The 22,168-nt window shown below is 36.1% G+C and overlaps 1 protein-coding gene across 1 annotated transcript in view; it reads right to left on the bottom strand.

The window, feature by feature from the left end:
* The window catches only part of LOC128983180 (DNA polymerase epsilon catalytic subunit 1), a 249,705-nt gene that overhangs the window by 5,092 nt on the left and 222,445 nt on the right, over nt 1–22,168 (bottom strand). The window contains exons 34-37 of the mRNA XM_054402367.1: nt 20,317–20,490; nt 19,960–20,076; nt 19,393–19,535; nt 14,762–14,882 (exon numbers count right to left, since the gene is read on the bottom strand). Coding sequence (XP_054258342.1) covers nt 14,762–14,882; nt 19,393–19,535; nt 19,960–20,076; nt 20,317–20,490 — 555 coding nt within the window. The remainder of the gene's footprint in view (nt 1–14,761; nt 14,883–19,392; nt 19,536–19,959; nt 20,077–20,316; nt 20,491–22,168) is intronic.

Raw genomic sequence — 22,168 nt, 5'->3', positions numbered from 1 at the left:
ACGAAAAATAACGTAAACAAATCACACGCTAAGTTTGAAGTCAAATAAATAATAATGTTTTATACATTCTTATATCAAATCGTTCGATTTACAAAATATTAAAAAAGGCATTTGCAAGATAGTTAAGTAAATAAACATTAAGTGGCTTTTATTAATAGCCAACCATTATTATTTAAAAGCTATTTAAAGTAACAACAGATTTATCAGTAAAGAAAGTTTATTAAAACCCGGATGTACGTAATAGTGTAAAAAACCAACAGCCCTATACGCAAAACGTTTAAAACCTGGGACTTAAACATAAAAATATGACAGTGTTTTACTGGTTTGCAAAATCTAAACTAACTTTGTACGATGTAATAAAACTTGTTATACTATAGGAACTCACACTCTTAAGTTTGAAGTTAAATAAATATAAATTACAAAGTTTTAGACCTTCCTAATTAAAATCGTTTGAGGTTCATTGATTATTCACATAATGTAAAAGTAAGTGTATGAAATAATCCATTGGAATTACAAAAGTTATGCCTAAAAGGTGTACCGGTAACTACTTAACAACTACCTAGTAAAACAATTTTCTCCTGACACATTTTTGTACATCCTTTGATGATCTTTGTTTCTTACGCGCAATTGGAAGAGATAACACACACGAACGTCTTTTAATTTCATACCTTAATTTGATGAACACGAGTTTGTCAATGCAAAATGTTCGGTGAATGTAGCATTTTTCAAGCCACCCAGGAAAGACTTCGTTAACTTCATTTATACAAACAGAAACTAAAATTTTCTTGACGCCAATGCTTGTAATTAAACTATTTACATTTCTTTCAATGGCACTCATGCAGATGTCCATCACACTGCGAAACTCACTAGACGGCACTTTTAAGTTTCCAAAATCTGAGGTTATTTTGGTGCTGTACGCTTTGAAGTGTACAAATAACTATACCGATCGATACCGATACGAAGTCGAATACATAGGCTAATTGAGAAAATTTATACAATAAATGCACACAAATAGTCAACAAAACTAAAACTTTAAGGCTATGTGAAGAAATATTTAACGAAATCAGCAGAATAAATAATAGTTGCTAGACAGCGCAATAAAACAAGTCTATTGCAATGCACTGCTTGTGTACTTAATATACATTAATGTTTTAAGTAAATAAAGGAACAACTGACTTTTGGCCCTATAGGGATGTAAAAACCTGCTCGACCAAAAAGTGACAACGACAGAGCTGGCATGGGCAGCAAAATGTAGCTTTCAGCCTCAAATTAACGTTTGTAAAACAGCTAAAAACCTCATAGTGTGATGAAAAAATAATTATTTATGCTCTGTATGCAACTACAGCTGTTGCACCTTGCTACAATTGACTATAAGTTGCTTACGTACTACAGGGTCCGGCAGAAAAAACTCCCCGATTACAAAGTAACGTGATGTGGACAGTAGAAGGAGCAGAGTGGTGGGGCTTGAGTAGCTGGGTAGGCGAGGGTACTATTGAGTAGGTGAGGGTACGTCTTTGAGTAGCTGCCGTTTTCAGTGTACGCCATGGCGTGGTCTGGTGAACATCGCACGTTCGTAGTAGAAGATTTTATTCAAAATGGCGGATCGCCTATTAATACTCAACGTGCTTTTCGTGTTCGCTTTGCGCTCGGACGACGGGACCCCGTTCTCAATAAGAAAACAATTTATTCTTGGGTTTCTAACTTTCTAGAGACAGGTTCTGCATTAAAACGGAAACCACCTGGACGACCACGGACTGCAACAGGCCCCGGAAACGTTGACGCAGTTAGAGCTTCAGTTCAACAATCTCCCCAACGATCCGCTAAAAAACATGCGGCAGCATTACAGATTTCTGATCGAAGTGTGAGAAGAATCTTGCACAGAGATTTAAAAATGCATCCTTACAAAATTGTAACTACACAAGAACTGAGTGAACGAGACTGTGGTGTCCGTGTAAGGTTGTGTCAAGACCTTCTTCGAAACATTCGTCCCGAAGATGTAGTGATTGTTTCTGATGAAGCACACTTTCACCTTTCCGGAACAGTGAACAGCCAAAATTGTAGGTACTGGTCTGAACAAAACCCACAAGAACTTCATCAACGGCCACTTTATAGCCCGAAAGTAACAGTATGGTGTGCTGTTTACAATTCCGGAGTGATCGGTCCTTACTTTTTCGAAGAAAATGACAGGAATTTAACCGTCAACAGTGAACGCTATTGTGCCATGCTCCGCAACTTTCTCCAACCGAAAAAAAGGGAACTTTTTGGTGAAATTGAGAACGTGTGGTTCCAGCAAGATAGCGCTACAGCCCACACAGCGCGGCAGTCACTGGCATTGGTAAAGGAAATGTTTCCTGGCCATGTGATCTCGTTGCGTGGTGACATTGGCTGGCCCCCAAGATCGCCGGACTTGGCGCCCTGTGATTTTTTCCTTTGGGGCTATTTAAAATCAAAAGTTTATGAACAACGTCCACAATCTTTACGAGCCCTGAAAGAAGCAATTACACAAGAGGTTGAAGCTATTCCACCAGAAATGACTCAACGAGTAATGGATAACTTCAGGGAAAGACTCAACCAGTGTATCGACAGTGAAGGAAGCCATTTAAGAGATGTTTTATTTAAAAAGTAAGACTAATGGTAAACCCTAAGAATGGTACATTTTCTAAAATGGCAGAATATGTACTTTTAGTTGGTATAAATAAAAATGTTCTACCTTATATGGTTTTCTTTTTATTAGCTTTCCTTTTAGGGGAGGTTTTTCTGCCGGACCCTGTATAAATTTGGCAATGGACAATATATTAGGGACTATGAAAATGTTAAAAAATTGATATTCAGCGAGTAAATCGGATAATTTCTCAGGATGAAATAAATATCTATCCCTCGTATTTACAGCTACTACTCCACTTTTTTGCCGGTAAAAGAATAATACAATAATTTATTGTCTTTTTTTAAATTTTCAATTCAATTCAATTCAAATATTCTTTATTTATACATTTGTATAATGGTGTCAAAGTTTACAAAAAGAAATAGAAATGACGATAATCCTATATAACAACCGTTATACTAATTTTTTTCTAAATTAAAAGTAAATTATTCAATGTTTGTGGCAATGCAAATTCATTTTCTGACCAATTGATTAAATGTTTTACTTATACAGACTGTCCCAAAAGTCCCGGACCGGTTTAATATTTTCTAAACGACAACAGATAAATCAATAAGATTTTGCACATCAACACCACACTTAAAAATCTACTTTTTTAAGGAACTATCAATTTTCTGTCATATCATGGAGACGTCCCGCAAGGAGTCAGAAGGAAATCTTAAATAGAAGCATAGGTTGACATGCACATCAAATTAAAGACCTTTACTAGTAGATTACAATGCCGTAAATTCAAGCTCAAAAGAACACCTGAGTAAAAAATGACAGCCGTTCAAAGATTTCTTGAACCTGCCATTTTGAATCTTTGAATGACTGCCATTTTTTACTCAGGCGTTCTTTTGAGCTTGAATTTACGGCATTGTAATCTACTAGTGAAGACCTTTAATTTGATGTGCATATCGACCTATGCTTACGTTAACCATTTTTTTCCGATTCCTAGGGCTGTGCCCCCAAATGCAAATTAAATGAATCTTTGAACCACTGTCATTCTTGACTTGGTTGTCCGTTTGAGTTCAAATTTGCGGCATTATATTCTGCTAGTAAAGACCTTTAATTTGATGTACATGTCAACCTATGCTTCTATTTAAGATTTCCTTCTGACTCCTTGCGGGACGTCCCCATGATGTGACAGAAAATTGATATTTCCTTAAAAAAGTAGATTTTTAGGTGTGGTGTTGATGTACCAAATCTTATTGATTTATCTGTTGTCGTTTAGAAAATATTAAACCGGTCCGGGACTTTTGGGACAGTCTGTATATAGGCTACTAATGTAATACACAAGCAGTTTTTTTGTGACAATTACTCTGTATTTATAAAACAGTGGTAGGTAATATTCAAAAAGTAATTCTTTGTAGAGGGTAGTTTTAACTATAAAAGAACATCTTGCTTAACCATCTTTTGATTATTTAATATATTATTAACTAAATAATTATAACGTTGATAATGTCCTAGGTTGTTAATGCATGATTATTTTAATAACATTGTGGTCTTTAATATGTCATGAGAATAACGAAAAGTTAAAAGACCTAGGTATTCACACAAATGGTACAATTTAAACTCCGTCGAGCCGTCTTGGCCTATAAACACCAAAGCGACACGTTACGTTCTCTTCCAGCTTGGAGTTGAGTAAATAGTGGAATTTGACGAACAGGAAGAGCAATTGACATGCGCACGCTACACTGCGGGAAAAATGTAAACTAGGGCACCCGCGCAACAGCCTTCCCATATCCTTCTTAACTCTGTTTATATTACTTCTCTGTGGGTTAACTATGGTTCCAAATTAGTGATTTTTTTACTTGTTTCTTTTATTAATACTTATATGGTTCAGTATGAAGACTCAAACTTTTGACACTCGTGTAAATTATAACATGATCATAACACATAGCCTTTATAGCATAAAATGAAGGTTATGACATTTTTGTCATCCTAAAATTAAGTCTTTGAAACTAATAACCATAGAGGTTGAACATCTTTCCCTTTGAGTTTTTTTTTCAAAGTTTATTCAGGAAATCGTTTGGTTGGTCTTATAATTCTGCCTCTTGATGATTTTTTAATTGCAGCTTCTTGATTGGGAATTGTTGATCGTGAAAAAGATTTACTGTAATCTTGGGGTGTTCTAGATGGAGTAGTAGTTGCTTTTTCAGTAGTATTTGATAGGGACGAGTTGGTTTGAGTAACAGTAGTAAATGGAAGAGTATCTGGCATTGTATCTTTGATGGATAAAGGAATAGGATTGCTCTGTTTGCTTGTATTACCTTTGTAAGGCAAAAGGTGGTGTTGATTCCTTCTCAACTTAGTGTTTCCTGTCTTAACCCAGTATGACCTTGGTTCTTGTCCTAAGCTGATAATAATCCCATCTCTTTTTAAGTCTTGGATCCATACTTTTTGACCTACATGCAGCGATGGAAGTTCTCTTGTAGCATTGCGTCTATCGTAGTTTCTCTTGTAAGATGCTCTGTAAGTATCTTCACCAGTGTATCTGGTAGCAAACTGTGTGCCACAATCTGACCGCAGCTCAATTGGTATACTGTTCTGTATGTAATTAGAACAAATAATAAATGTATTTGTCAAAGTACAATTTTAACCAACTTTATTCAACACAAATTAAAAACAAAGTGAACAAGTAAACATTATAACCAGCTGATAATAGTTATAGAATAAATAAGCAATAAGTAAAGGTAGACTAGGATGTAACACCTCCCCTTCTTAGTGAGTTTCATAAGTTAAGTCAATCGACGGGTTTATGTGTCCGTTTTGATCGTCTCACTGTCATAGCGGAAGCTGGTGCCACTGGAACATCTGATATGTTGTTACACTGGTCTCTGGATAATCTGGTATGTTGGGATCATTGGTCTCTGGATCAATGTTGTGATAATTTGTTATGTGGTCTTCGGTGGGTTCCTCTCTGACTTCTCCAAAATTTGTTGGTATGAATACTTGATTTTGCTCATTCCTTAATGAACACTCACACAAGTCCCGCCCTGAGCGTCTAATTTGGTCTTGATGTCGTCTGATTGGGCCACTGCTTGTAGTTATTTCATAATTTCTTGGTCCTTCTTTTTTGTTGATCTTTCCGAACCCCCATTTGTTGCAGGTTCCATAGAGGCGGTAGGCGACAGGGTCTTGGGCTTTAAAGGACTTTTGCCTGTCACGGTCTTGAGCTTTAAAGGACTTTTGCCTGTCACAGTCTGGGTCAAACTTTCGGTTCATTTTTTGTGACAAATCAGGATACAATAAGTCTAGTCTTGATCGAATTTGACGTCCAATGAAGAGATGTGAAGGAGATTGTCCTGTAGTACTATGTGGAGCTCTTCGATAGGCCATTAAATATCTCTGTAATTTTATTTCGATAGAGCCTTCCTCAAAGTGCATTGCTCTGATGGTATCTTTCAAGTCTTGCACATAGCGTTCTACTTGACCATTAGTAGCAGGATGGTAAGGTGCTGATCTCTTGTGTCTAATTCCGTTTGATTTAAGAAATTTTTCAAACTCTAATGAAACAAATTGCCTTCCGTTGTCAGACACTAATATGTCAGGGATAAAAGGAGCCGAAGAATTTACGCAAAGCCTCAATGGTTTTATGTGAATTTATAGTTGTAAGTGTTACAATTTCTGGCCATTTACTGTAGGCATCCACAATTAGGAGAAAATAATGGCCATAAAATGGTCCAGCAAAATCAACATGAATTCTTTGCATAGGCCTTGAAGGATATTCCCAATGGTGAACTGGTGCTTTGGGTGATTTATGCTGTACTCGTTGACATCCCAAACAATTTAAGGACATATTCTCAATGTCTGCATCAATTTTAGGCCACCAAACATACGAACGAGCTAGTCCCTTCATGCGAACTATACCCACATGAGCCTCATGAAGTTCTTTCAAAATTCTTGCACGAAGTTGTTTGGGAATCACCACACGATTCCCTTTTAATAAGCATCCAAGCTGAATCGACCATTCTTGTTCGTTAGAAGACAACGGGTGATGGATTGGCTCCCCTCTGATTAGTGATTGATAAATATCTCTAAGATCTGGATCAGATTGTGTATTTTTCGCTATTTCTTCAGCTGTGACAGGTAAAGTATAGATTTGTTCTATTTCATGAACATAAGCTGAGTCAATAACAGCAGCTTCTTCAACATTTTTAGGTAGTCTTGAAAGTGCATCATCATTAACATTGTCTTTGGTTGATTTATACTTTATGTCAAATGAAAATGCCTGAAGGAATATAGCATAATGTTGTAGTCTTGTTGCGGCCAAAAGTGGTATTCCATTTTTCGGTCCAAATATTGATACCAGGGGTTTGTGGTCTGTAACTAGGGTGAAATGACGTCCATAAAGGTATTGGTAAAAGTGTTTAACTCCAAAATAAATTGCCAGGGCTTCTTTTTGTATGACACTGTACTGTTTTTGTGTTTGTGATAGTGTTTTGGAAGCAAATGCAACAGGTTTTTCGTTTCCATCTGGAAACACATGAAAAGAATTGCCGAAATTCCAGATTGACTAGCATCTGTTGCTAGAATGAGTGGTAAGTGTGGGTCAAAATGGCATAGTATATTCTCTGACATCATTTCTTCCTTCACCAATTGAAAATCTCGTTCACATTCTTCAGTCCAATTAAAAGGTACATTAGCTCTTGTGAGATTAATAATGGCTTGCATCTTTTCACTTAAGTTTGGAATAAACTTTCGATAGTAACTTATCAACCCAAGGATTTGTCTAACTTCTTTCACATTACTTGGTCTCTTCAGGTTTCTTATTGCTTCAGTAATATGTTTACTTTTACTTATTCCCTTTGACGAGACATGGTAACCAAGAAAGTCAATCTCTGGTACAAGGAATTGAGATTTAGAAACATTAATGTGTAAATCGTTGTCTTTGAACCGATTTAATACAGCACGGAGTCTTTTCAAATGTTCTTCCTCACTGTGGGCTGTTATTTTGACATTTTCAAAGAAAACATCAACACCATTAATACCTTGTAGAATATTTTCCATTGCTGATTGCCAAATAGCAGGTGCACTTGCAATTCCGAATGGTAGACGATTTACTCGATATAGACCTTTGTGTGTATTGATTGTGAGCAATTCTCTGTATTCTTCTTTCACTGGCATGTGCAGGTAAGCTTCGGATATATCAATCTTTGTAAATTTAGTCGAATTACCCATTCTGGCCAAAATATCATCAATGCGGGGCATGTTGTATTCTGGTATTACCAAATGGGGATTGAGGGTTACTTTGTAGTCTCCACACAGTCTGATATTCCCATTTGGTCATAATCGGTACAACTGAAGTAGCCCAAGAACTCTGATTCACCTTTGTAATTATACCTTCTTTTTCTAGTCTGTCGATTTCTGCACTAACTTTTGGTAACAAAGCATAAGGTAATGGTCTCGCTTTTTTTAAAACTGGTGTAGTGTCAGGCTTTAAGTTAAGAAGTGCTTCTCCCCCTTTGAAACTTCCAACTCTTGGTTCAAATATGGATTTAAATTCCATTAAAATAACGTGTACTTTGGGATTTGAGTGTTTAACTCTATTCAAGTCAGCTCCGTGAACGTTATTTATGTCTGACCAATTTATTTTAATCGATCTCAGCCATTCCCTACCAAATATCGTATCTCTATTACCATCGACTATATACAATGGAAGATATTTGGTTTGGTTACCGTAACCAACCTGAACAATGGTTTTACCCAATGGAACAAATTCATTTTGGTTGAAATCTCTTAAGATTATGTCTGGATTCATTAAAGGTCTGTGTTTTGGAAAAAACTTGGAAAAGTTACTTTTTGACATCAGAGATACCCCTGCTCCTGTATCTAGTTCAAACGGAATAGTTTTCCCATTTATTTTTATGTTTAACATAATTTTCCTAAATTTATCTTCTGAGGTATTCATAGAACAAATGTTTCCTTATAGAGGGATCTAACAGAATTGTTCATATTTTGTTGTAGAAATATTTCACTTTGATCTTCGAACGAGTCTGTGATTTGTTTTACATTTCTTGAAGTAGTGTTAAATGTAGTATTATTTTGTCTTTGCAATTTGATAGGTGCATTAGGATTCCTAAAACAAATCTTTGCTAGATGCCCTATTTTTTTTACAGAAGTTACATGTTGTATTTTTGTGTTTGCATTCAGATATGTATTCATGTAACTCTCCACAACGGTAACATTGTTTAAGATTGGTACCGTTTTTGAAAACTTTTCTGTTGTACAACATTTAAGTTAACCGGCGATTCATTGTTTTCATGATTGAATTTTGATTGGATTGTTATTGAATCGTTTTGAGCCTTTTCAATTACTTGAGCCATGTCTACAGCTTTTTCAAAACTCAAATCACTGTCACTTAGATAAATTAACCTTGTCTGTATTTTTTCATCCCTTAGCCCGAGTATGAATTGGTTTCTCAGGGCTTTTGACAGAAATGTGCCAAAATTACAATATCTAGACAACTTTCTAAGATCCAATGAATATTCAGAAACGTTTTCTACTTCATATTGGTGTCTACAATGAAATTTGAATGTCTCTGATACTTCATTTGGTTTTGGTGTAAAATGTGAATTAAGAGTTTGAACTAATTCAGCATAGGATTTAGTTATAGGTGATACAGGATACAATATATCCCTAAGTTTACTGTAAGTGTCTGATCCAATACAGTGAAGTAACGTAATTCTCTTTTTATCTTCCGAAATGTTTTTATAAATGAATGATATCTTTAGTCTTTCCATACACATTTCCCATGTTTCATATCTTTCATTAAAGGGTCCAATCAATGCTGAGTTAATCATTTGAATGTTTTGAGAGGTATTTGAATTACTTGTACTCACCTCCATTGTCGCCAAATTGTTCTGTATGTAATTAGAACAAATAATAAATGTATTTACGGAAAGTAAATAAAAGAAACGTCTTATAACACTTAAAACATATATTTACGCTTATACTGTTACTCACAAGACGGTAAATATACAAAACAGATGGTAAGTGGTGTATCACTTACCATCTGTTTTGTATATTTACCGTCTTGTGAGTAACAGTATAAGCGTAAATATATGTTTTATTTAAGTGTTCTAAGACGTTTCTTTTATTTACTTTCCGTAAATTTAATAACACGTACAATGCTGATCAAGAAGTTATTAAATGTATTTGTCAAAGTACAATTTTAACCAACTTTATTCAACACAAATTAAAAACAAAGTGAACGAGTAAACATTATAACCAGCTGATAATAGTTATAGAATAAATAAGCAATAAGTAAAGGTAGACTAGGATGTAACATATACCATGACGGCAAAAAACAGATTTGCATTTCTCGATTATTTCAGCAGTTGACAGGTTTTTTAATGTAGCTATTTCGAAATAACGGAAAAACAGTCAGTGATTACTAAGAACCATGTTCCTTCGAGTTTGAAGAGATCAATCGCTGCTTTTTCCCAAGGACGAGTTGGAAGCTCACTTGGTAAAAGGGGTTCATGATGTTGCGTTCTATGTTCTGTACATTTTGGACAATCATTAACATATTTCTCAATATCAAGTGACATTCCCGGCCACCACATACTATTGCTGGCCCTAAGTCGACATTTAGTAATTCCTAGGTGACCTGTGTGTATTCTTGTCAACATTTCTTGTCTAAGAGTTTCCGGGATTATGAGACATTCTCCTCTAAGCAACAGTCCGTCACAAAAAGATATTTCATCCCGAACTGTGAAGTATGGCTTAAGATTATCGGGAATAAGCTTAGTTTTATCAGGCCATTCAGTTGAGCAGTACCTAAGATTTAATTAACCTGAGTTCTGAACTAGCCCGCTGTGCCGAGGAAATTCTATCAAGAACCATGTCAGTTACATAGGCAATGTTTCTTGTTACTGTGTGGATGGCCAGTTCAACTTCCTCATCCAAATCATAACTCTCATTAGTCGCTACAGGGCTTCTTGAGAGACAATCAGCAGTTGCTAAATGTTTGCCAGGAGTATATGTAACATTGTAGGAATATCTCATCATTCGAAGTCTGAGCCTTTGAAGACGGGGTGTCATATCATTGATCTCTTTAGTAGTCAAAATACTTACCAAAGGTTTGTGATCTGTTTCCAACGTGATGTGCTTGCCCACAATATAGTCTTTAAACTTGTCACAGCTCCATGTTAGAGATAGAGCTTCTCGTTCAATGTTAGAGTAGTTTCGTTCGGTTTCGCTCAGAGTACGTGAAATATAAGAAATCGGTTTCCAATTTCCATGTCTTTGTTGTTGTTAAAGTACTCCACCCAAGCCTTGTGTAGAAGAGTCAGCAGAAATCCTAGTTGGTTTATCCTTGTTATAAAATGCTAGTTGAGGTGGAGATGCCAATAATTCTTTCAGTTCATTGAATGCTTTCTGTTGTTCAAACCCCCAACACCATTCGTTTTTTCTACTTAGAAGGTCGGTAATGGGTTTTAGTAATCTACTTTTGTTAGGTATGTATTTGCCAATAAAGTTAACCATGCCAAGTAACCTTTGTACACCCAAAATATCTGTTGGAGGTGCCATTTTTCTTATAGCTTCGACTTTGGTCTCATCGACTTTGATTCCTGTTTCGGATAGATGGTGACCTAAGTAGGTTAAGGAGGTTTGAGAGAACAAACATTTGTCTCTGTTTAAGGTGAAGCCTGCACGTTCAAGTTTGGTAAGTACTTCTTCTAAGAAATAGTCATGTTCTTGTTGAGTTTTACCCCAAACAATTATATCGTCCATGTGCGCAAGTGCATTCATTTGACCTTTAAGGGTTCGATTCACGCATTCCTGGAATACTTCTGGTGCAGATGTTATTCCAAAGGGTAGTTTCAGAAATTTAAAGCGTCCAAACGGTGTCAGAAACGTTGTCAAATCTTGGGATTCTTCGTCCAATGTGATCTGCCAGAATCCATTAGTAGCATCCAATTTAGAGTAGCATTTTGCTTCTGAGATTTGGGCAAGTGTTATGTCGATAGGTTGAATAGGATAGTATCTTCGTTTGACGCATCTGTTTAATTTAGTAAGATCCACACAGATGCGAACTTTGTTAGAGTCCTTCTTTGGTACAACAACCATTGGAGAGCACCAGTCTGTGGCATGGTGTACCTCAGCAATCACCCCCATTGACACCATTCTCTCAAGCTCTTCTTTAGTAGATTCCCAAAGAGGAAGAGGAATCTGACGAGGTGTGTTGATTGCAAATGGATTGGCGTTATTTTTCAGTTCTACTTTGTATTTGACATCAATAGAACCTAAGCCTTCAAACAATTTAGGGTGTCTGTTATACCAGTCATTACAGGATGGCTGTATTTCATTGATTCGAGCAAGTAACTGCAAATTTTTTATTGTAGGTTTACCTAGAAGGGGTTGGGAAGTGCCCTTAGAAACATATATAGTCTCATAACATGTTTTGTGATTATATGATAGTTTGACTGTAGCAGTTCCCAAAATTGACAAAGCTTGACCATTTGCGCCACTAAATGTTTTGGATGTGGGATTCAGCTTGATTTTCTTGTTCAACTTAATGTCGGAAGGCAAAATCATTACGTCTGCGCCTGTATCAATTTTGAAAAGAACATCATCACTGTTGTTCATATTTAACACTACAGACCAAGGATCATCACGTACGGTTTTTTGAGGGTCTATGTACTGAGAGCAAACATTTTCGGTGGGGTTTTCAAGGAGGAATCATCATATTCAATTTGACTGACTTTGTTTTATTTGCAAACATTTGGGAAATGACCGACTTTTTTACAAAACCCACATTTGTATTGTTTAGGGACAGTTGAATCTTTCGTGTAAAACTGTCGAGCCACACCAAAAACATCTCTTTTCGACATTGGACAGGCTTTTATTGACATTAATTGGCTTAAAGTATTGATTATTGTTTGATTTATCAAGAGAAATGTTTGATTTACTTAAATGTTGAGTGTCTTTGTTTATTAATGCTATGTCAGCCAAGTTTAGTGTTTGTTTCTGTCGTGAAGTTTTAATTCGGGTTCAAGTTGAAGACGAGTGATTCGTCCTGCATACCAATAATCAAAACCATCAGAATCATCTCCTCTTCAATCTGACCCCAATCACAGTTTTTTGCATGATTGTGAAGGTCTGTGATTAACACGTTGACTGCGCGTGCCGACTTTAGTCGGCGTCGCCAGCGCTCCCAGGTGGCGCGCGCCGACTAAAGTCGGCACCAGACCAACAGAAATATATTGAGTCAGTGTGAGCTTAGCCTCAGACGGAGACGTTATAATCGTTGCCAGCCTGCCAGCTTAGAATGCGAGCTTTACTTTGGTGTAGGTTGGTACTAAAATTTCCCGTAAAATCCTGTCTGGCAATCGGTTTCGGGGATTTTTTCTCTTCAACCCACATTACAAAGACACTGGATACGGATCCGTGCAGTGCTGCTACCTTTGGGTGTTTCAGTGAACTACATCCACTCTCGGGGTAACGCAGCACAGTCACCACTGCTCTTTTGTGATTCGTCAGACTGAAATATTTGAATGCCAATTGCGTTCGCTGATTCGGTTGCGCGCCGGGGCTTCGCCCGCCACTGGGGAGCGCCTGTAAAGTCGGCGCGCGCAGTCAACGTGTTAAGTTCTCAGTCGGCATGGAACCCTGTTTAAGTTTTAGAAACCTAGCCCATTCAAAAATTAGGTTCTTTTTTGGAAGGAAATGATCGTCAAACTTCTTTAGAACAACTTTGTAATTAGATTTGTCATTGTCATTTAACCTGAATGAGTTAAGTATATCCTCTCCCTTTTCCCCCATACAGTATATAAGCATGTCAATCTGATGCTTACCAGAATGTAGAGCTGAATTGCTAAGGGAATAATACCTCTCAAAGCGAGTCTTCCATGTCTTCCAGTCGTGAGGATTGAGGGAAAAGGCTTCAGGAGGCTTAATGTTCAGGGATATGGGTTCTTCATTCGACTGCGCCATGTTCTATTTCTTATTTAGATAAAAATTAAAAGATCAAAAGAAACTAAACCGTTTTTAATCAAGACACAAATAAAAGACAATATTATTAAAGAAAGTAAATAAAAACATATGGTTAAATAATAATTAAATAACCATAGAGGTTGAACACTACGTTTACGCGCCGAACAAAGAAGTGGAATCAGAAGCTCTTCTTCTGGCTCTTGGAAGTTGCTGTTATTAATTATTTACCTTAATTATTTACACATTTGTTCAGGAACAACATAACAACAGCCCAATGGCTCACAAGATGTTCAGGTATCACCTTATCAAGGATTTGGTCCGAAGTCAAATGGAACAGCAGAAGAGAGATCAAAGAAAGCCAAACACAGTAACCAAAACAACAACAAAAATATACCCAGAGCGGTTTAGCCCCAATCTGTACCTCGTGGGAATTTATAAACATAAACTCAAATTCTATCACTTAACCAATCATCGCTAATAACCAAAAGAGAGCTTAAGGGATGTAGTTTATTATGATCTCACAGTTAATAGACTTCGATAAAAGCTACTTCACTAACTTTTTATTTAGTACTGGACGAAAATTAGAAGCAAGTGAGTAGAAACATGTTTTTTACTGAAACATTGAAACTAGCACACATGGCAAAACAATGCAGATACTGTAAACTTGCGCATTCTGCTGCTAGATAGCAGCACTTTTCGAGATCATCTAGCTTGAATTCTAGGCCAAAAAATGGGTGTACGATTTAGCTTCGCTCTCCCCTAAGCATATAATAGCAAGATGCAAATTAAATGAATCTTTGAACAACTGTCATTCTTGGCTCGGTTTTCCATTCGAGTTCAAATTTGCGGCATTATATTCTGCTAGTAAAGACCTTCAATTGTATGTACATGTCAACTTATGCTTCTATTTAAGATTTCCTTCTGACTCCTTGCCAGCGCAAGAGGGATGGTTTGTCCCCATGATATGACAGAAAACTGATATTTCCTAAAAAAAAGTAGATTTTTAGGTGTGGTGTTGATGTACCAAATCTTATATTGATTTATTTGTTGTAGTTTAAAAAATATTTAACTGTCTTCAGACTTTATTACCACCCTGTATAATATGATAAATAAAAAGTATTTCAATACAGTGAATATAATACAACAAATCAACACGGAGTGTATAATGAAAATCTATACCTTTATAACTGATTTGACAAACTCCAGGGCAGGGTTCATAGTGGTCAAGATGACTCCTGGCACTTTGGCTTCTCCTTCGATTGTTTGACTTGGCAACTTTTTGTGGATGCGCTGAGTTATTCTGTAAAAATGTGCAATTTTATTTATAACAAACAATAATAACTTTTTTGTTTGGATAAACAATCAGTTTAACACCTAAAATCTTTTACAGTAGAACCTAAATAACTTGAACCTTGACATTTCAAGGTACCCTTGTGAAGGTATATAAAAATGTTTAAAATACCTTAATAAGTTGATCATTTAAAATACTTAGCATTGATAAGTTGAATGATGACGTTTTGACACCTGAAATGCTTAACTTCTATTTTTCAAAGTTTCTTGTTTACAAGCCTCAAAAACTCGAAGTATCGAAGTTTACCTTAAAAGTCAAAGTTCTCATGATGTACCTCAATTACTCAAAGTTTTATGCCATACTGTGCAAGTCATCTGTTTTTGGATCTTGGATCGTTCGTATAAGTAGAACGTTTGGCATCACATTTAACCCAAATTACTTTTGCGATGGAACAAATACAGTTGTGTGTATGCCCAAATAATTGTTATTTTGTATTTTATACAGTATTTAAAACAAAGAAGTAATTTTTCCTTTGTTATTGTGTTGTGAGTTTTTCGTAAGCAGTTAAATGTATTGTCGCTCCGTTTGCACTCCCATAATTGTTTGGTTTTTATATAAATTGTGATTCATGACATACTGAGATACAAACTAACCACCCAACTAGCAGTGCGACTATAATAGTCGTGGTAAGTGTTCTCTGTAGTGGCAGCGACTATAATAGTCACGGTAGGTGTTCTTTGTAGTGGCAGCGACTATTATATTCACGTTTTGCAAGGTTTTGGTTAATTCCAATTAAATGGCTAAAAACTATCGTAAAATGGAATAATATTTAAACCGTTAGAAAGATAAGAATCTAAACTTGCACTTTGTTACATAGATGAACTTTATCTCACAAAGGGATCACTGTGATTGAGCAAGTGAACAAACAATTTAGAGCAAAGTCAGTTGTAGTGATGTGTCAAAACCAAATCTCAAATCTCAAAACCATCAAAACTTTGGAAAAGTTTCGGTTTCGAGATTCGATCATGGAGTTTCGAGATTCAAAAGTTTCGCAATAGGAAGTTTTGGCACTTATATTTTTGAAAATGATGGCATTTTTGTGTCATTATTATTAACATTGTTTACACACAAGCTAGTAGCAATCGAGCAAACAGATCTCCATTAACACTAATGAAACAAGTAAATTGTATTCTGAACTGCAAAAGGCATCTTAAATACTGGAACAGCTTAGAATTCAGTTTCATATCGATATTCGATATTTATTAAACACAAAGAAATATTGACCACTAAATGTTCTAATTAATGTAATATTTATGTTTATTTCAATGTCAAGAGTTTCATTTATTTAAATGTTAGTTGTTTATAAAAACAATATGTTATTTTGGGTTTGAAGTTTATCTGTCACATTTATGTTATTATGTCTGGATCAGGAGTCAATCTCTTTCAGTTTTGATCGCATAATCATAATGAAAATGTTATCATTACTTGTATTTAATTTTTAGCAACCTTGACCAGGTTGTTTGAAAAAGTTTTGCGTTCAAGTGTTCAGATTCGAGATTCGGGATTCGATTTTTTAAGTTTCGGTTTTGGTTTCGGGATTCGAAATTTCTGGTTTTTACCATCACTAGTCAGTTGCACCATGTACGCATCACAAAACTGCCAAATTTGGTATGTTTCAAAAATCATAACAAGGGATAACAAATCAATACATTTTTACGTGTTCGTGAAGTGGCAGAGCGACTATAATAGTTGCAGTCGTAAATCACGTTTCATTCACTGAAATATATAATTATCCGTAGTAAAGTATCTCATTCGAAAGTCCATAAAATTCTGTACATTGCAGTATTTAATTGTTTTACCACTGGTGCTAAAGTTATCAGCTGTTATTTTTCGTAAATATTTGTCTGACTAACTAACCTCAATCTCTGTTGACCAACAAGTCAGACCTGTCGACTTGATTTTATTTGATCAGTTTGCATCGTGATTATCGATAAAAAGTTGTAAATTTGTAAATGTTTAGTTTAAATATAATTTTTTGTGCCTTGACACAAATGTGACATTACTTATAGGAACTTGACACACTATTTTTAGCCGGTTTTTGTGAACTTAGCCCGTTTTGAAACATTTTGTGATAGTAGTGAATTAACGATTTGAACGCCACATGGAAAAGCGCAGCAGCATTTTATGTAAAACACCATAAAGTATTTATTTACTTATATTTGTCTGTATAACTATAAATATATATTCATGTAGGGGAATAAATTTACTTTCATTTTATAGAGTTGGTATTTGGGTTTTATGTGTTTGAAATTTGTAACCGTGAAATTTCAGGACAAACACTTCCTACAGATCAAGGGCACTGCCATGGGTACAAGAATGGCCCCATCTTATGCTAATCTCTACATGGGGAATTATGAAGAAAAGTTTTTGTCTAGCCGTGAACACCTCCCCATCTGCTGGTTTAGATACATTGACGATATTTTCATAATTTGGACCCACGGTGAAGAATCACTACGGAAGTTCCTGGAAGACCTCAACAGTTTTGGACCGCTAAATTTCACCTGGGATTTCTCTGAGACTTCCATCAACTTTTTAGACCTTACAATTCATCTAAGGAACAATAGCCTCACCACATCTATCCACATAAAACCGACCAACCACCAACAATACCTCCATTTTTCTAGTTGTCATCCGAATAACACCAAGAGATCACTTCCTTACAGTCTTGCCCTAAGGGGAAATCGCCTAATTTCAGAACCGAAAGACCGTACACAATACCAAACCCAACTTCAAAAAGCCTTCGAAAACCGAGGCTATCCTAGCACTCTCGTAAAATCTCAGATCCAAGCGGCTCAGAACCCACGTCCAACTACAAAGAAAAATACCAACCATCTTCAAGTAAATTTGATAACCACTTACCACCCTGGCCTGCAACAACTAAACAACCTCCTTTAAACAGGTTTCAAAATCCTAGAGTCCTCCAGCCAAACCAAAAACCTCCTTTCAAGAGCCCCTTCCATAATCTATAGGCAACCCCCAAATTTGAGGAATATGCTAGTCCACCCAAAACTCCCAAATCCATCAAAAATACCATCTGAGAAACCAAGACCGGGCTCATACCCATGCAATGAAAACCGATGTAAATCTTGCCAGATACACCATCCTACAGAAACTTTTACCAGCACATACCATAATAAAAATTACAGAATCCAAGGCCATCATACCTGCAGCTCAGAGAACCTTATCTACCAGCTTCAATGTTCACATTGTCCAGCCCAGTACATAGGCCTAACAACCGAGACTCTCCGAAAACGCATGAACGGCCATCGACATGATGTTAAAACTAGCAAAGAAAAACCAGTTGCACAACATGCCTTATCCCACCAACTTCTATTTGATGACTGTTTCACCATAAAAGCTCTAAAATCATTGCCAAAGAACCAATGCAATAGTTCAATGCTCAGAAGATGGGAATTAGCTTACCAGTTTGTGACCAACTCCAGAACCCCACCTAACCTCAACATTAGATAATATCCTCATATCCTCACCCTCACAGCTAACTCTTAAGTATTTATTTTCATGGACAAAACTAATTTGCTTTTCAATGTACATATTATATGTAAATACAATATTGCAATGTGCCTGTATTTAGTGCTTTGTGCAGTGTCAGTTGGACAACCTGTCAGACATTTTGAATTCAAACTGTGTCATCCTATTTAAACTGTTGTTTTGTAACTACCATCTAGGCCTACTTCTGAAGAAGCCTCTGAAAGAGGCGAAATATTAAGTAAATTATGTGTGTGATTTTATGTGTTCTTTGACTCATCTGCAACCTTTCATCAGGTGAGTTAGCTGTGTCCTCTCCATCCTATATTTATTTATTTAATCCAAGCTAAATGCTTTTTCCTAAAAACATAACCGTGAAATTGCAATTTTTTCATTTTATGTCATAGCTTTCTAAAATAAAATTTGTAATTAAAATCTTTTTACGTTGCCATGTAGGGAAATAAATTAAAAACATTGTGTATATCTTAAATTTAACATAACAAATTTTTGCTTCATGCAGCAAAGATTTACCCTCAAAATTTCAAAATTCATAAAACAATCTTTTCTATTTTTTCCACCCAATGTCATACATACTGTTCTAAATATTATTTCTTTTACCAAATTCTTCATTTCATTACAAACAATTCAAGTATACGGATCAATAGGTTTGCTCTGTTGGTTTAGTTTATATGAATTTTTGAAAATATGACTGCAAAATCACCAAAAATGCCTTAGCGTTTGCCCATTGGCAGTTGGAGGGTTAAAGGGGTTGGATTCCAGTTTTCGGCATATACTCGTTTTAAACTGTTACAAAAATTTCTTTTCGACATAGTGCAACGGTTTTAATTAACATATCATTAAATTTATGGCCTAATTAAAGGTAGTTATTTAATTACCAGAACTATGTGTTTTAGGCTATACTTTTGTATCTTTTATTTACAAAAACTGATGGTAAAAAGTTCTTGAAACTTACAAAAATAATTTCTGTGCCATGTCAGTGGAGATGAGTTGGCGAGCAAAGTCAGCTATGTCAGTGTGAGCACCGACACCCAGGGGTAGGGTCTGTGTGCCACTAAGTTGACTCATCCGACGCACTCGGGGTGTGCGGCTGGGCTCCTGCACACACCACACATTACAAAAGACAAGATGACAAGGTTATGTGATAGGGGAAATCATCATTGTCCTCCACAATCGCAGTGAAAACGTAAATTTTTCAGTTGCGAAATCTTCACAGACACGTTTTGCAATTGCAATGCTTAAGCGCGCCTCAACACCATACATTTTCTATATAATACCCGAATCGCAGTAAAAATCTTACTATCTGAATGTGATATCCGAATCCCAATTGATTCGGACAGTTGGAGTTGTACAGAAATTCCTTAGGTAAGTCTTGTATAACATCTACAGTTAACCAACTCCTGATCGGGCTATATAAGTTTAGGTTTCTTAACGTGCTACACTCCCAGTTGTTAATGTAAGTTATCCTAAGAGAAAGTTGCTTATGGTTGCTTGCATATCACAGTTACAGTAGTGCTTTTACCTGGGATATCAGTTGTTGGTAGACTGCGCTCATGTAACCAGCGATGACAGCAGAGAAGTTCATCTGCACACTGTCTGGCAGATACTCCACCATGTTCCAGTTCATCACAATCTCTGGCTGTACACAATAGACAATTTGCAACATGCTTTACTTATATGTTCTTTGAGAACAGTACAGCTTCATAGTATATTTACAGGTGGATTTTTGGTTACATTGTTACAAAAAAAAACAATAAAAAACCAAAGTTCAATCTTAATTCAATTCAATCCATAGTTTCCAAACAAGATAAGAGACTCTATATATAAAAAGTAATAGAATATATCAGCCTAAGTGTACTTATCTCGCAATTGCACTCACACCATCATCATCCTCCTCTGTTTCCTCGCTGTCCTTGTTGAGATCAACCCCTTCATCCTCCTCGTCCTCGTCCTTGTCAGCGTTGTCAGTGTTGACATTGCCAGAGGTCAAGTCTCCCTCTCCTACGCCTGACAACCCTGACGGCAACTTGCCCTTCACACCTCCAAAGTTTGACTACAACGTAAATTTCATTTGCAATTAATGATACAGTAGAACCTCGATAACAAGTCACCCTCGATTACAAGGGTCATTTTCAAATCCCCTTGAAATTATTTTACCCCTAAACACATGTCATTGTAAATCTCGATAAGAAGTCAACCTTGATAACAAGTCTTATTTCATAACCCCTATGAGAGTCTTGTTATCAAGGTTCTACTGTATATACTAGTGATGGTAAAAACCAGAAATTTCGAATCCCGAAACCAAAACCGAAACTTAAAAAATCGAATCCCGAATCTCGAATCTGAACACTTGAACGCAAAACTTTTTCAAGCAACCTGGTCAAGGTTGCTAAAAATTAAATACAAGTAATGATAACATTTTCATTATGATTATGCGATCAAAACTGAAAGAGATTGACTCCTGATCCAGACATAATAACATAAATGTGACAGATAAACTTCAAACCCAAAATAACATATTGTTTTTATAAACAACTAACATTTAAATAAATGAAACTCTTGACATTGAAATAAACATAAATATTACATTAATTAGAACATTTAGTGGTCAATATTTCTTTGTGTTTAATAATATCGAATATCGATATGAAACTGAATTCTAAGCTGTTCCAGTATTTAAGATGCCTTTTGCAGTTCAGAATACAATTTACTTGTTTCATTAGTGTTAATGGAGATCTGTTTGCTCGATTGCTACTAGCTTGTGTGTAAACAATGTTAATAATAATGACACAAAAATGTCATCATTTTCAAAAATATAAGTGCCAAAACTTCCTATTGCGAAACTTTTGAATCTCGAAACTCCATGATCGAATCTCGAAACCGAAACTTTTCCTAAGTTTTTATGGTTTTGAGATTTGAGATTTGGTTTTGACACATCACTAGTATATACCAAACCAACATATTTTTTCCAATTTGTAAACTGCTGTATTATTTTGTATTTATTATATTTATTTCATGATACAGGGTGTATATTAAGTAGGGTGCATTTTTGCGTATAGTTTGCGTTAACGCGCAAGGAAGCAGCTCTCCGCGTACTGACATCATTGGTGAACAGAATGGCACCATTTGCAGCTCTGTAGCTGACGTGTACGCTTTGCTGTGTGTTTAGACAAAGGATTGAATGTCTGCATGCATGATAAGGTCAGTGACACGTTTTTTGACCACAAGAACCATATCCGATGCCGAAATTCATTGCCAGATGACTGAAGGTCATGGACCTAATGCAATGAAATGAAATGAGATTTATTTTCCTTTAAGCATTGTACAAATGCAATGGGCATCGTCAATATATAAACACTATACAAAAACTTAACCTAAGAAAAACCATGCAAACACAGTACGCAAAATAGGCTTACACTCACATTTTGCTGGAATGTCAGGTAGCTCGAGAATACTGACTCTTAGAAAAATATATACAATTTGCATCTTAACTAAGCACACAATGCAGAAAAAAAAATGAGTGAGATAAATGCAGAAATGGGTTGGGGAGTGTTTAAAAATGGCTGTGAAAACCTTTTTATGTTATGGTCTTCTGTGAGAAGTCTGGGTACCCACCAGAAACACAAGTCCTTCAGATGGAACATTTTCACAGTCATTTTTAAACTATTAAACCCATTTCTGCACTTTACTCTCTATCATTGTATTAGCACTTCAGTCAGCTGGGGACGAAT

This window comes from Macrosteles quadrilineatus, unplaced genomic scaffold, assembly GCF_028750875.1.
Source record: "Macrosteles quadrilineatus isolate MER2022 unplaced genomic scaffold, UCM_ALF_1.0 Scaffold_1__1_contigs__length_201487025, whole genome shotgun sequence".
NCBI lineage: Eukaryota > Metazoa > Arthropoda > Insecta > Hemiptera > Cicadellidae > Macrosteles > Macrosteles quadrilineatus.
Note: the sequence above shows the minus strand (reverse complement) of the source record. Positions and strands in the feature narration are given on the sequence as shown.